The sequence below is a fragment of the Panthera onca genome, chromosome B3, assembly GCF_046562875.1.
Source record: "Panthera onca isolate mPanOnc1 chromosome B3, mPanOnc1 haplotype 2, whole genome shotgun sequence".
NCBI classification, from domain to species: domain Eukaryota; kingdom Metazoa; phylum Chordata; class Mammalia; order Carnivora; family Felidae; genus Panthera; species Panthera onca.
In genome coordinates this window covers 64,195,612-64,209,139 of record NC_138344.1, presented here as the reverse complement: position 1 = coordinate 64,209,139, position 13,528 = coordinate 64,195,612, and the positions used below count along the sequence as shown (strand labels likewise).

General features: G+C 39.8%; 1 protein-coding gene across 2 annotated transcripts in view; it reads right to left on the bottom strand.

Annotated features, from left to right (window-relative positions):
- Positions 1-717: 717 nt before the first annotated feature.
- RASGRP1 (RAS guanyl releasing protein 1) overlaps positions 718-13,528 on the bottom strand; it is a 78,343-nt gene continuing 65,532 nt past the window's right edge. For both annotated transcript variants that reach the window (XM_081795885.1, XM_060618985.3), the window contains exons 14-17: positions 12,583-12,619; positions 11,684-11,836; positions 10,154-10,539; positions 718-1,557 (exon numbers count right to left, since the gene is read on the bottom strand). In XM_081795885.1, coding sequence (XP_081652011.1) covers positions 1,423-1,557; positions 10,154-10,539; positions 11,684-11,836; positions 12,583-12,619 — 711 coding nt within the window. In that variant the 3' untranslated portion in view covers positions 718-1,422. The remainder of the gene's footprint in view (positions 1,558-10,153; positions 10,540-11,683; positions 11,837-12,582; positions 12,620-13,528) is intronic.

Below are 13,528 nucleotides of genomic sequence, written 5' to 3'. Positions count from 1 at the left end.
AGATTTGGTGTTGTTGGCTTTAGGTTTGGAACTTTAAATTGTTGAGATTAAGTTCTTGGCTGTTGGTCAACTTGTATGAATTTCAAGTCTGCTTGGTACCAAGCTTTCCAACATGGAAGGTAAGTTCTCCTCAAAAAGAATGATAATTTGAACTTTTTAGAGAAATCAAGAATCTGATAAAGGAGTTTATAAACAGTTGCCCAACTAAACAAGCCCATTTATCATTAACCTTCATTACTAGAAAGCTCATCGGATTCTTGTGATTTTGCTCAACAATACAATTTATGTGGTGAGCTATTTCTTTATCTTGTAACAAACAAGTTTAAATTTGTGGATTTGTGTAAATGACTAAAAGTTGTTTAATTCCACATTTTATGAAGGAGGAGACAAAATTCCAAGCCACATGCATGCTTGATATTGTATATACATAATATACACATATACACTCTGGGCTGTTATTGAAGCCTCTGATCCAATTAGCTTATTTCTAAATAGTATTAAGACCGTATAAGCACAAATTCAGTTCAAAATAGTTAACTTCCAAAAAAAAAAAAAAAAAAAAAAAAAAGATGGCACATGAAAAGTTTGCCTGAAGTTCCTAATTCTAACCAATGTACATCTGTCTGTGAGGACAGACATCATATTTGTAGTATGTTTATTTTAGCTACCTGGCCAGTCATGTCTGAAGTGGTATTTGCCATGTTTCTAGGTGTTTAGTTTGGCTACTTATGACTATGTGACTAAAACTATGAGTTGACCTGTAATTGGGTAATGTTCCCCCCTGATCTGTGGCTTCATCTCTAGATGTTTATTCGTAGGTAGATATTCTCATGTGAGTATGAGCCTAGTGAGGAAGGAGTGGGAGAAGGCTAGTTGATCAAATCTGAGGTAGTGAAGTGGGAACCAGATTCAAAAAGAATGCTGGAATATAGAGGAAGTGAAGCTGTTTGTGGAATGTATTTTTCCACTGTAAGCAAGCTTTGGATGGAACAGGGTAAATCCCTCAGCTCCCAGAAAACCCACAGAAGGAAGCAAATTCATTTACCAGGGATTTTAGTTCTAAGGAGGAAGTAGCTAGGCAGGCCACATAGGAGAAGCTACCTTGTCAGAAAACTACAGCCATGTTTTTATCAAGCTGTAGGTATTAGTCCCAGGGTGGGGGGTGGCAGATGTTTGTGGTGTGAATGGCAAAAATTTTGCATTCTTCAGCTTTCCTCCCCTTTGATTCAAGTGACTGGAAGAGAAGACAGTTCCACTTACTAGGTTAAAGAAAAAAAAAAAAAAGTAACTTGCTTTTCTCTTTTAAAGTGACCTTTTAAAAGAGCTGGTTGATCTAAGGTACACCAGGTGTTTGTTATTTATTTTAGTTAAGTGAGATCTCTGATATACTCATCTACACATTGTGCTCCTTGAGATTCTTGGCTAAGAACAGTCACCCTGCTCCATCTGAGCTAAGACATGATTGCTTCTTGCAAGTTGGAGAGTTTCTATTTTCTTCTGTGCATATTTCAGTTGGATCTTTAGAGCGTCATTATCTGCTTTCAGGGTATTTATTTCCTAAAGGGAAAGGAGATGTATGTTAATAAAGCAGCAATGAATAGCAAATCAGTTCCAATATTGGGAGTACTACACTTGATTGGCATTTTCTATTCACTGTGGCTGAGAATTAAAAACTATTTTCGAGGCAGTTATTTTGCTCTGAATAGAACATAACAAGTTAAATACCAAATGAGCATGTGCAAACAGCAATTAGTTTTTGTTATCATATCAAAGATATGAATGGGTAGCAAGCAGAATACATCATTCCCAGACGATAGGTGGATAATAAAACCTTTGGATGTTGTATAGTGGGAGACCTAAACTTGGCAGAAACAGTCTGTGGTCAAGTCTGAGGTATGAAAACAGTGATTTAAATGAAATGAACTATGTCATATGATGGTTTTCTAATTTCCCCCCCAAATCATAGAAAACTAATGGACTCTCTTGATAAAGAATTTATCCTACCCCCTAAATGGGACTTTAGGTATCTAATTCTCTGTGGTAGTTAATTTCCACTTTTTGTTTTAAATTGAAATATATTTGACATATGACATTGTATAAATTTAAGATGTACAACATGTAAATTTGATAGTTAAATTTTAACACTGCCATTGTAGCAATAATCAGCACCTTTCATGTTAGTAATTTTCCTTTTTTAATAATTGGAATAATTTAAGATCTGGTGTCAGCAGGCTTCATTATAGTACAGTATTGTCTACATTCATTATACTACGCATTACATCTTTTGGGCTTATTTACCACTCATAAGTTTGTACCCTTAAACAACATCTGTACTCTCCACCCTTTTTCCCCTGATAACCACCATTTTTTTCTGTTTTTATAAGTTCGGCTTTTTAGAATTCTATGTACAAGTGATGTCATACAGAACTTGTCTTGCTCTGACTTACCTCACTTAGTATAATGTGCTCAGTGTCCATGTTGTTGCAAATTCCTTTCTTATGGCTAATACTGTGTGTGTGTGTGTGTGTGTGTGTGTGTGTGTGTGTGTGTGTGTGTGTTGTCCCTTCATTGATGAGGTATGGACACTTAGGTTGTTTCCATATCTTGGTTATTGTAAATAATGCTGCAGTAAACGTGGGGTGCAGATATCTTTTTGAGTTAGTGTTTCTGTGTTCTTCAGATAAATACCCAGAAGCAGAGTTGCTGGATCATATGATAGTTCTGTTTTTAATATTTGAGGAACCTTCACACTGTGTTCCATAGCGACTGCAGTAATTTACATTCTCACCAGCAGTGCATGAGGGTTCCTCCCTTTTCAGCACATCCTTGCAAGCACTTGCTCTCTAGTTTTCCTGATGCTAGACATTCTAACAGGTGTTAGTTGGTATCTCAATGTGTTTTGATTTTGCATTTCCTTGATGATGAGTGATAGTGAGCATCTTTTTTATGCACCTGTTGGCCATTTGTATGTATTCTGTAGAAAAGTGTGTCTTTAGTTCTTCTCATTTAAAAAAAAATTTTTTTTAATGTTTATTTTTGAGAGAGAGAGAGTGAACAAGAGAGGAGCAGAGAGAGAGACAGAATCCAAAGCAGGCTCCAGGCTCTAGCTGTCAGCACAGAGCCTGACACGGGGCTTGCACCCACAAACCGTGAGATCATGACCTGAGCTGAAGTCAGACGCTTAACCAACTGAGCCACCCAGGTGTCCCTAGTTCTTCTCATTTTTTAATCAGACTGTGTTGTTGTTACTGAGTTGTAGGCATCCTTTATATAATTTGGATAGCAGCCCTTTATCCAGTTTATGGTTTGCGAAAATTTTCTCCTATTCTGTATGTTGCCTTTTTATTGGATTAATTCATTTGCTTTTGCAAAACCTTTTAAGTTTGATGTAGTCTCATTTGTTGATTTGCTTTTGGTGTTACATCAAAAAAAAAAAAAAAAAGTCATTGCCAAGACCAGTGTTGAGGAGCTTCTTCCATATGTTTTCTTTTAGGAGTTTTATAGTTATCAGGTCTTATGTTTAAGTCTTTTATCCATTTTGAGTTAATTTTTGTGAGTGGTGTTAAGATAGGGGTCTAATTTCATTGCTCTTGCATGTACTTGTCCAGTTTTCCCAACGCTATTTGTTGAAGAGATTATCCTTTTCCCCCTTGGGTGCTCTTGGCGCCCTTATCAAATATTAGCTCACCGTATAAGCAACGTTTAATTCTGGGCTCTCTGTTCCACTGGTCTATGTGTCTGTTTTTGTGTCAGTACCATACTGATTTTATTGCTGTAGCATTGAGTATAGTTTGAAATCAGGAAGTATGATACCTCTGCCTTTATTCTTTTGCGGTTCCATACAAATTTTATGATTTTTTTTCCATTTCTGTGAAGAATGCCATTAGTATTTTAATAGGGATTTCATTGAATCTGTAGATGGCTTTGTGTAGTGTAGACATTTTAACAATTCTTCGGATCATGAACATGGGATATCTTTCCATTTGTGTCTTCAGTTTCTTTCAGCAGAGTCTTGTTTTCATTGTACAGAATTTTCACTTCCTTGGTTAAATTTATTCCTAAATATTTCATTGCTTCTGGTGTTACTGTGAATAGGACAGTTTTCTTTTTCAGATGTTTCATCCTTAGTGTGTAGAAATGCAGCTGATTTCTTTGTGTTGACTTTGTAGCCTGCAGCTATACCAAAATTGTTGATTAGTTCAAACAGTATTTTGGTTATTTTGGCAATTTTATATATACAGACTCATGTGCAAATATTGACAATTTTACTTCTTCCCTGATTTGGATGCTATTTTTTTTGTCTTGCCTAGCTGCTCTAAGATTTCCAGTGATATGTTGAATAAGAGTGGTGAGAGTAGGCATCCTTGTGTCTTGTTTATGATCTTAGTGAAAAAGCTTTAACTTTTTTCCCCATTCAGTGTAATGTTAGCTGTGGGTTTATCGTTTTGGGCCCTTATGTTGAGGTTTGTTCCTTCTATACCCAGTTTGGTGTTTTGTTTTGTTTTATGATGAAAGGATGTTTGCTGTATTTTGTCAAATGCCTTTTCTGCCTCTACTGAGATGATCATGTGATTTTTATCTTTCATTTTGCTAATGTGATACATTTATTGATTTGCCTATGTTATCTATTTGTATTCAGTGGATAAATCTTAGTTTGGTCATGGTGTATAATCCTTTTTATATGTTCTTGGATTTAGTTTGATATTTTGTTGAGGATGTTTACATCTGTATTTATCAGCAATACTGCTCTGTAGTTTTCTTGTGGTGTCCTAATCTGGCTCTGGTATCAGGGTAATGCTGTTCTCTTAGAATATGTTTGGAAGCATTTCTTCCTCATTTTTGGGGAAGATTGTGAGATGAACATTTGGTAGAATTTGCCAGTGAAGCTGTCTGATCTTGGGGCTTTCTCTGTTGGCTAGGTTTTGATTACTGATGTAATTTCTTTGCCCTTTATTGGTCTGTTTAGATTTTTATTTCTTTCTGATTCAGTCTTGGTAGGTTGTGTGTTTCTAGAAATTTATTTCTAGGTTATCTAATTTGTTGGCTTATAATTTTCATAGTGGTCTCTTATGGTCCGATTTGTGTAGTAACAGTTGCAGTGTCTCCTTTCACATTTTTTTAAATGTATGTATGTATGTTTGTTTTGAGAGAGAGAGCACACAGGGAGGGAGAGAGAGAGAGAGAATCTTAAGAGAGCCCCAACACTGGGCTCGATCTCAAAACCTGAGCTGATATCAAGAGTCGGACGCTTAACCGACTGAGCCACCCAGGTGCTCCTCTTTTTGCATTTCTAATTTTGAGACTTTTTTCTCCTTAGTTTGGCTAAGGGTTTGTCAATTTTATCTTTTCCAAGAACCAGGTTTTAGTTTAGTTGATCCTTTCTATTTTTCTGGACTCTTCTTCCTGCTAATTTTGGGCTTAGTTTGTTCTTTTTCTAATTCTTTTAGGTTGTGTATTTGAGAAATAATTTCTTCATATATGCATTTAACTGTAAAAGCTCTCTCAGAGCTGCTTTTGCTGCAGTCCATAATTTTTAAATTTCCTTTTGGTTTCTTGACTCATTTGTTCAGAAATGTGTTGTCTAGTTTCTAAATATTTATAGATTTTCCAGCTTTCCTCTGGTTGATTTCTAGTTTCAGACCATGTGGTCAGAAAAAAATGGTCTGATTTCAGTCTCCTTAAATTTGCTGAGATTTGTTTTGTGCCTATCATAATACTCTGTCCTAGAAAATGTTCTATGTGCACTTGAGAAGAATCTGTATTCTGCTGTTAGATGTTCTATATGTTAAGTCCGTTTGTTCAAGAATTTGGTTCAATTCCAACGTTTCCTTGTTAATTTTCTGTCTTGGTGACCTGTTTATCATTGACATTGGGGTATTGAAACTCCATGTTACCACTATTTTTGTCTACTTCTCCCTTTAGATATGGTCGTGTTTTAGCGTTCCCATATTGGGTGTGTACATATTACTGTTGTGTTATCTTGTTGCTGTATCATATCCTTTTATCATTATATGACGACCTTTGTTATGATTTTTGACTTGAAGTCTATTTTCTTTGATAAAAGTGTGGCTATTCCCGCTCTGTTTTGATTTCTGTTTGCGTGGAATATCCTCTTCCATTCCTTTACTTCCAGCTGTTTGGAGCTGAAATGAGTTTCCTTAGGCAGCATAGAATTGGGTCTTATTTTTTAACCATTGAGCCACTCTGTGACTTCTGATTGGTGAAACTAATCCATTTATATTGTAGAGTGATTATTCTTAGGTAAAGACTTACCACTGCCATCTTATTTGCCTTCTGGTTGTTTTATATCTCCATTTTCTCTTCCTCTCTATTTACCTTTGTAAAGTGATTTTTCCGTGGTGATTTGCAGTCTTTTTTTTTAATGTTTTGTGGTGGTCTTTTTTTGCTCTGTGGTTATGTGTCTTATGTATAAATCATAAATAAAATGGTCCTTTTTATCTTAAAAAATTTTTAATGTTTTTTTAAAAATTTTTTTAACTTTATTTTTGAGAGACAGAGTGTGAGTGCGGGAGGGGCAGAGAGAGGGAGACACAGAACTGGAAGCAGGCTCCAGGCTCTGAGCTGTGAGCACGGAGCCCAATGCAGGGCTTGAACCCACAAGGCGTGAGATCGTGACCTGAGGTGAGGTCGGACACTTAACCGACTGAGCCACCCAGGCACCCCAATATGTGTTTATTTTTGAGAGAGAGACAGCATGCGAGCAGAGAGGGAGACATAGAATTGAAAGCAGGCTTCAGGCTCTGAGCTGTTAGCACAGAGCCTGACTCAGGACTTGAACTCACGAACCACGAGATTGTGACCTGAGCTGAAGTCACACACTTAACCAACTGAGCCACCCAGGTGCCCCTTGGTCCTTTTTATTGTCTTTTTTTACCTATAAAGGTTCTACTCTTTTATTCCTTCCTTTTTATATTTTTTATGTCACAACTTATCTTTTTTTACTGTGAATTCATTGAGAAATTATAGTAGCTATAGTTCTCTTTAATGCTCCTTTCCTGAGGCCTTTATACTCTAAGAGGTTGAATACACCATTCTAATATAGTCACAGTTTTCTGTTTATTTCTCATTACTGGTGGAGTTTTATGTACTTTCATTTGCTTTTATGTCACTAATTAGCATCTTTTCATTTCAGTTTGGAGAACTACTTTCAGCATTTCTTGCAAGGCAGGTCTCATGGTGGTGAGTTCCTTCACATTTTGTCTGAGAAAGCATTTTACCTTTGTATCTGAAAGGTGAGTTGACTGAAAGGTATTCTTGATGGGCAATTTTTATCTTTTACTACTTTGGCATTCCACTCTCTCATGACCTTAGAGTGTCTGCTGAGAAACCTGATAGCTAATGGGGATCCCTTTGTAGGTTTCTCCTTTTTCTCCAGTCTCTAAGATTCTTTATCACTGACTTCTGACAGTTGCTTATAATGTCTTGAATAAGGTCTTTGTACATTAAGGTAATTGAGTGGTCCATTAGCTTCTTGGACTTGTGTTCTCCAATTTCTTCTCCATGTTGAAGAAATTCTCAGCTATTATTTCTCTAAATATGCTCTCTGCTCCCTTTTCCTTCTGGTAGCCCTGTTACAGTTTTCTCATGGTATCTGATAGCTTTTGCAGGGTTTCTTCACTTTTTAGTTCTCTTGCCTCTTCTGAATCATTTCTAAATTCCTATCCTCTAAGTTGTTAGTTTTTGATCTGATTTCCTAAGCTTTCTAGTCTACTGCATTCTTTATCTCATTGAATTCTTTAGCTCTGGAATCTGTTTTTTTTTTTTTTTTTTTAACTTCAATCTTTGTGGTAATTAACTCCTTCTGTTCATTAGTTTTATTCTTTGGTTTATTGAATTAGCTTTCTGAGTTGAATCTCTTCATAACAACTATTCTGAATTCTTGATCAGTTAAGATCCCAATATTCCATGCCTTTGAGTTTGGTTGCTGGAATATACTGTGATTTCTCAGAGTATTCGATGAAACGTGCCTCTGCCATCACATGTGAAGTAGCACACACTTTTCTTGCTGATTTTGTTACAGTTCAACAGACAGGCAGTTAAATCCTTTCTGTTTTTCCTAAGGTGGCCACATGCTGTAGCTCAAGTTTTGGGTTTTTTACCTGAGCTGACTTTGGTGGTGTACTTGGGAGTGTGTGCTAAAGTTGATGTACACAGTGCTGGAGGGGTGCCCGTGGCATGAGAGGGGATCCTCCATTGGGGGTGCTCCTGGAGGTCCGTGGGCAAACTTGCTGAAACCCCAAGGGAGGCAGCGGGGAGTGCGTTCCTTCAGTGCCAGTTGTTATTCTCGTCTGCCTCTTTTCGTTTCCTCTCTTTCCCCCTAGTCCCGGAGGTCCCTGTTTAGAAATCTGAGCGCTGTTGGAGACAAAGGGGTCCCTCCAAATGCAGCCTGTGCAGCCAGGTGGTTGGTCAGTCACCACTTGTGCTTTCCCTGTCCTCTGTGAGGGAGGATGCCTCCAAACGCCCCCCTGGCTGGCAGGACCTCCATCTTGCTTGCATGTCCACCCTGGTTTGCACTCTCCAGTAGTGCTCTCACCTGATCACGGCAAGATGGGCACACAGGGTCACCAGTTCCCTTGGATCCAGAGCCCGCTCTGAGGTCCTGGCCACCTATTTAAAAAAGTCTCCTGGGTACGTAACGCACTTTTTGTTTGGTTATGAATAACCAGTTTGTTGTAAATAAAGGGGCGAGTGAAAAGGTACAACTCCCGCTGCCATGATGACGTCTCTTGTCTTCGGACTTGGAATCCAGTGTTGTTATATCAGATTGATGACTCCCTCCCCACAAATGTGGGCAATTTCTGGGTGATTTGCATACAATGAGTTGTTTCTCAACAAAAATTAGCTAGCGATGTGCTAGGTAATGTGTCAGACGATAACAGTAATTATTCACAATCTGCAGCAAGTCGTAGAGAATATGGATTCTTGGCCTTGTATTTTAACACAAGAGCAAGTAAGGCGCAGTTTAACAGCTAGTTTAAGAAATGTCTGGGACTAGAATCACAAGTCTTTGTCCCCAAGACCAGAGTTCTTGTGTCTTAAAACATTCTGAGCAAGAGAATACTTTTCATCTAGAAAACCTGGTATTTTTTCATCTGTTCCTCTTAACATTATGTTTTGTTCAAAGCACCCAGAGTTTCACATACATTATCTAACTTGTTTCTTCAAATGTTTCTGTATTTCAGTTTCTAGGAGTCTTTGACAGGGAAGGAACAACACTGAGGACAAGGTAGGGAATTCTGAGGCCCTTTTGGGCAATTTCACTACATAGAATTATTTAAGGAATTCTAGCTACTGGATGTTGATTTTGAGTTTGTACTGATAGGCCTCCAAAAGTGAGTGATAATGTTAGATCTAAGCATCCCTAGTTACCCATCACTGGTAGGAACCTGAGCCACCCCTCACCATGACTCCAAATACTCAATCCTGTCAGCCAATTACTAACATCTTCTTTCTGTTTGAACTGCCTGTTGTCCTTTTACTTATCCTCTTCTTGCACTGTGCCCTTTTCTCTGTAGGGCATCTTATAACTAGGACCTCCTAAGCCTAACCAAAAAAAGGAAGCTCCTGGTACTATAATGGTTACCAGTTTATACATTATATTATATACAGCTGTGTATCTGCCAGATACTGTCTAATGTATTTACAAGATCAAGGTATTACAAGATGTACAAGATGTATTTACTTGCTCATTTATATTAAGAGGAAGGCTTACATGCTTTTTTGGGGAGACGCTTAGGCAACCGTAAAAGTCCCAAAACATCCTGATGAGTAGGTTAACAAAGACCTCTAGGGGAGGAGGATTTAATTTCATCTAGAAAAAGGGTGTGGTGTCAGCACAGCAGAGCTGACCAGTAGAAACTGGTTTTTCTCAAGGAGGCTGTTGTGAACACACTTTGGGCCTGGCACCAACACTTTAAAATGGTACCTTTCTGGCATATAGGGAGCCCTGTAGGTCTTATTCTACTCATGTAATGTGAGCCAGGGCCTCCACTGGTTTGAAAGACAGGCAGAATCCTTTCTGTTCTTTTGTGGCTCTATCCTACGAGTAATCAACCTGGTCAGCGTCTTCAGCGCTCTTCCCTGGGTTAGCCCCACTTCTCTCGGCGTCTGAAAGAAAAGAAAAGGAAGGTACCTGTTCCAGCTCTTGGTAGGTTGGCAGTCTGAGATGACGGAGATCCTCCTTTGATTTTATGAGGGATTCTTTATTCTCCCACTTGACAAAAGCCCGCTTTCTGACCAAGACTGGGCTGGGGCAAGGAGATGTGGGACTAGGAAGCACATACAGAGTATCCTGGGCTGTCTTCCTTGGGGAAGAGAGCACAAAGGGACCACAGGGACGCTCACTGCCAAGCCAAGGCGGGGATTCCGTCTGGGTGGCCTTGTGGGCCACAGTCCTCTTCAGCCGAACAGAAATCTTCTGTGAGGACACTCCCATGAGCATGATGGTCCGATCTTTACTTTCCTCACTGTGTTCCACAGCCTCCCCATTAGGGAATGTGAAAGGTCCCTCCTCAGGTGCTGTAGGAAGATATGTGGCATGTTGGTACTCTAGTCAGAAAAACAGACTCAACTGACAACTTTCTTATTCTAGGCCCAAAGTGGACTCATTTGCAGGCACCCTCTTTAGGGGATAAAGGCTACCAGAGCCACTGGTGCCAGGCTGCATCTACCCAGAGAAACAGGCATTTTTCTATTTGCACAGTTTCTGCAGGTAAGCTCAAGTCCCTGCCTCAGTGCAAGAGAAACGGTCTATGAATATTAAGTAAACATTTCAAAAAAAAAAAATTCTTTTTATTTGAGAGCATATGTGAATGAGGGGGAAGGGGCAGAGAAGAGAGACAATCCTGAGGAGGATCCACTCTTATAGCCCAGGTGATATGGGGCTCGAACTCAGCAACCGTGAGATCATGACCTGAGCTGAAATAAAGAGTCCAATGCTTAACCAACAGCCACCCAGGGGTCCCAGTCCATAAATATTTTCTGTGGACCCTGGGATTTGGGAGCTCTCACAGCATTCAAGGTTTGGTCCTATTATAGGAGCAGGTAGGAGTTTTCTTTGGGACCCATTTGTATAGTGGGAATAGCATAGGGAGATACTGGTTGGAAAGGAGAGAGGAATCATTCTGGTTTTCTTCTTCCACCCAACACCCTTGCCCAGGACCCAGTCTGGATAGTGTACAAATCCAACGTGGCTTCTGGACAACAAAAAAATTTCTAATACTAGAAACCTTATAAGGATCCTAGTTTAACTTTCCCCCAGAGGACATAATTTAACACTAAATTTTTACCCAAATAAAGTTCAAAACTGTAATTAACAGAAGTATCAGAATATTTAAATTACTGTATTTATCCTAAAGTAACAACCCTATATTTTTTGGAGGAGCGTTTTGGATGATATTTTGTATCTCCATCTTTTAATCTTTTCTTTAATAGGCCCCAGACCTTCATGCTGCTCTCTGCCACCTTTCTCCCACCAAAATTTGTATTTTATGTGACAGAATTGCGGTCCCTAAAGATGTTTAACTCTGAAAATGTGTCTTCCACAATGGTGTCTGTGGTGGTTTCTATTAAGAATGGGAAGGGCAAAGGTCATCTTTCCTCCCCGAAAACTTTACTCTTCCCACTTCAGTTTCCAAGAGGAATGTTCTCAGTGTCTGCTTACCATGGAGCAGGTCTTTGGCTCCCAGTGAGCAAAGGCTGGATGTTGGCCCTCCAGGGGTACTGTTCTCGGTTATTGCTGCTGGGTTCTTGGCTCGCTTCTTGCACTCAAACACAACCAGATCTTTGCACTGTTTGTGGCAGTTCATCCCGCAGTCTGTGGACAAGACAGCCTAGTCAGGAAGGCTTTGGCTTTCTTTTCCAGAGTCTCAAAACCACACTCACGCAGGGCTGTCTTGTCACACATGCCTGTCCTAGTCTGGAGCTAGGACACCTGCTATTCCTAATGAACCTAGTAGTCGTATTTGGTCAACTCTGGATCTTACCATCTTGCTGTAGCCCTTATCATGAGTCTCAAGCAGCATCCACTGTCTTGGAGACAAGTCATGTCCTAGTCATCCTGCATATACTGCCTACCTTAAGGAGACCCCCTAAAGGCTCCCAGCTCTTACTCTTTCTTCCTTGCAGTAAACGTCTCCTGTCCACTCCTGAATTTTTCTAGTCATAAGGAAGGACAATTAGGCCCTGAGGTATCTACTGATAAAAGGAAAACTGGCAAGGCCCTTTGGTAATCACTTCCATTCCCAAAGTGCCTTTCTTTAGGGACCCACCTTTTCATGACCATATGAAAGCCTCTCCTACCAGCGATCTCTGTTTCCAGAACAACCCACACAGAGAAAGGACCTTGCAAGGGGAAGCTTTGTAACTGGTCACCCAGGCATTCCTGTTCTCTTTGGTGGCAGTCACTCTCAGTGGGTGCTCTAGGGAAGCCAGTTTGGGGATGAGGCTGTAAGCTGCACTGAGAAGTGGATTCAATGGACAACTACTATGGGTAAAAAATGCTTTATTAGGAGAGCCTCAAAGACCAGAAAAAGCAAGACAATCCACAAAATTGAGCCTTACCTTTACATCGGTATCCTTGTTTGATCACTCCCCAGAGCTATGAGACAAGATAGGAGACAGTTAGAGCACACTATACATCCTTCGTCAATCTGGTATTAGGCGAGACATTGATACCCATTCTTTATTTTCCCTCATTGTGCTCTCTTCCTCAAGAAAGGAAAGCCTTATCTCCTGTCTTAACCCTCCTGAGTGTAAACTGCAAACACGAAGATTTTGTGATCACAGTCTCATGCTCTCAAGAAGCTCAGTAGTGTGGACTTATGGCCTAGGCTGCCTTTTTTTTTAAATTTTAATGTTTATTTCTGAAGGAAAGAGAGACAGAGCATGAGTGGGGGAAGAGCAGAGAGAGGGAAACACAGAATCCGAAGCAGGCTCTGAGCTGTCAGCACCGAGCCCTATGAGGGGCTCAAACTCACAAACTGTGAGATCATGACCTGAGCCGAAGTCGAACGCTTAACAGCCTGAGCTACACAGGCACCTCTATGGTCTAGGCCTTCTTGAGGCTTGAAGTAGATGAATCAAAGAACAAACAGGTTTCTCAGAACGCCAAACTAAAGAAAAAGTATACAGAATTCTGGGGTCAGGGATTAGGTTGGACAGGGCTGGGACAGAGGAGGGCCAGAGCTACATGGCTTCCTAACAGCAGTTCCTTTTGAAGGTGGAAGAGCAGGGATGTCTCCTATTTTTTTCTAACACTGGAAACAGCATCTGAATATAATTACTTAAAAAGTATGTCCCATATTCAACATTTCCTTACCATTTGTCCCAAGCCTCATGCACCAGAGGTAAAAACAATATCCGGAAGAAATGGTAACATTAAATTCAAGTTAACCATGCATCAAACCATTTGAGAACAAGGTTATTAGAGCTTAGGCTCTAAGCGGGCATAGTTGATAAGGGTTTTGAGGTCTGCGCCTGGCCTAAAATTCATTCATACCGTCTCATA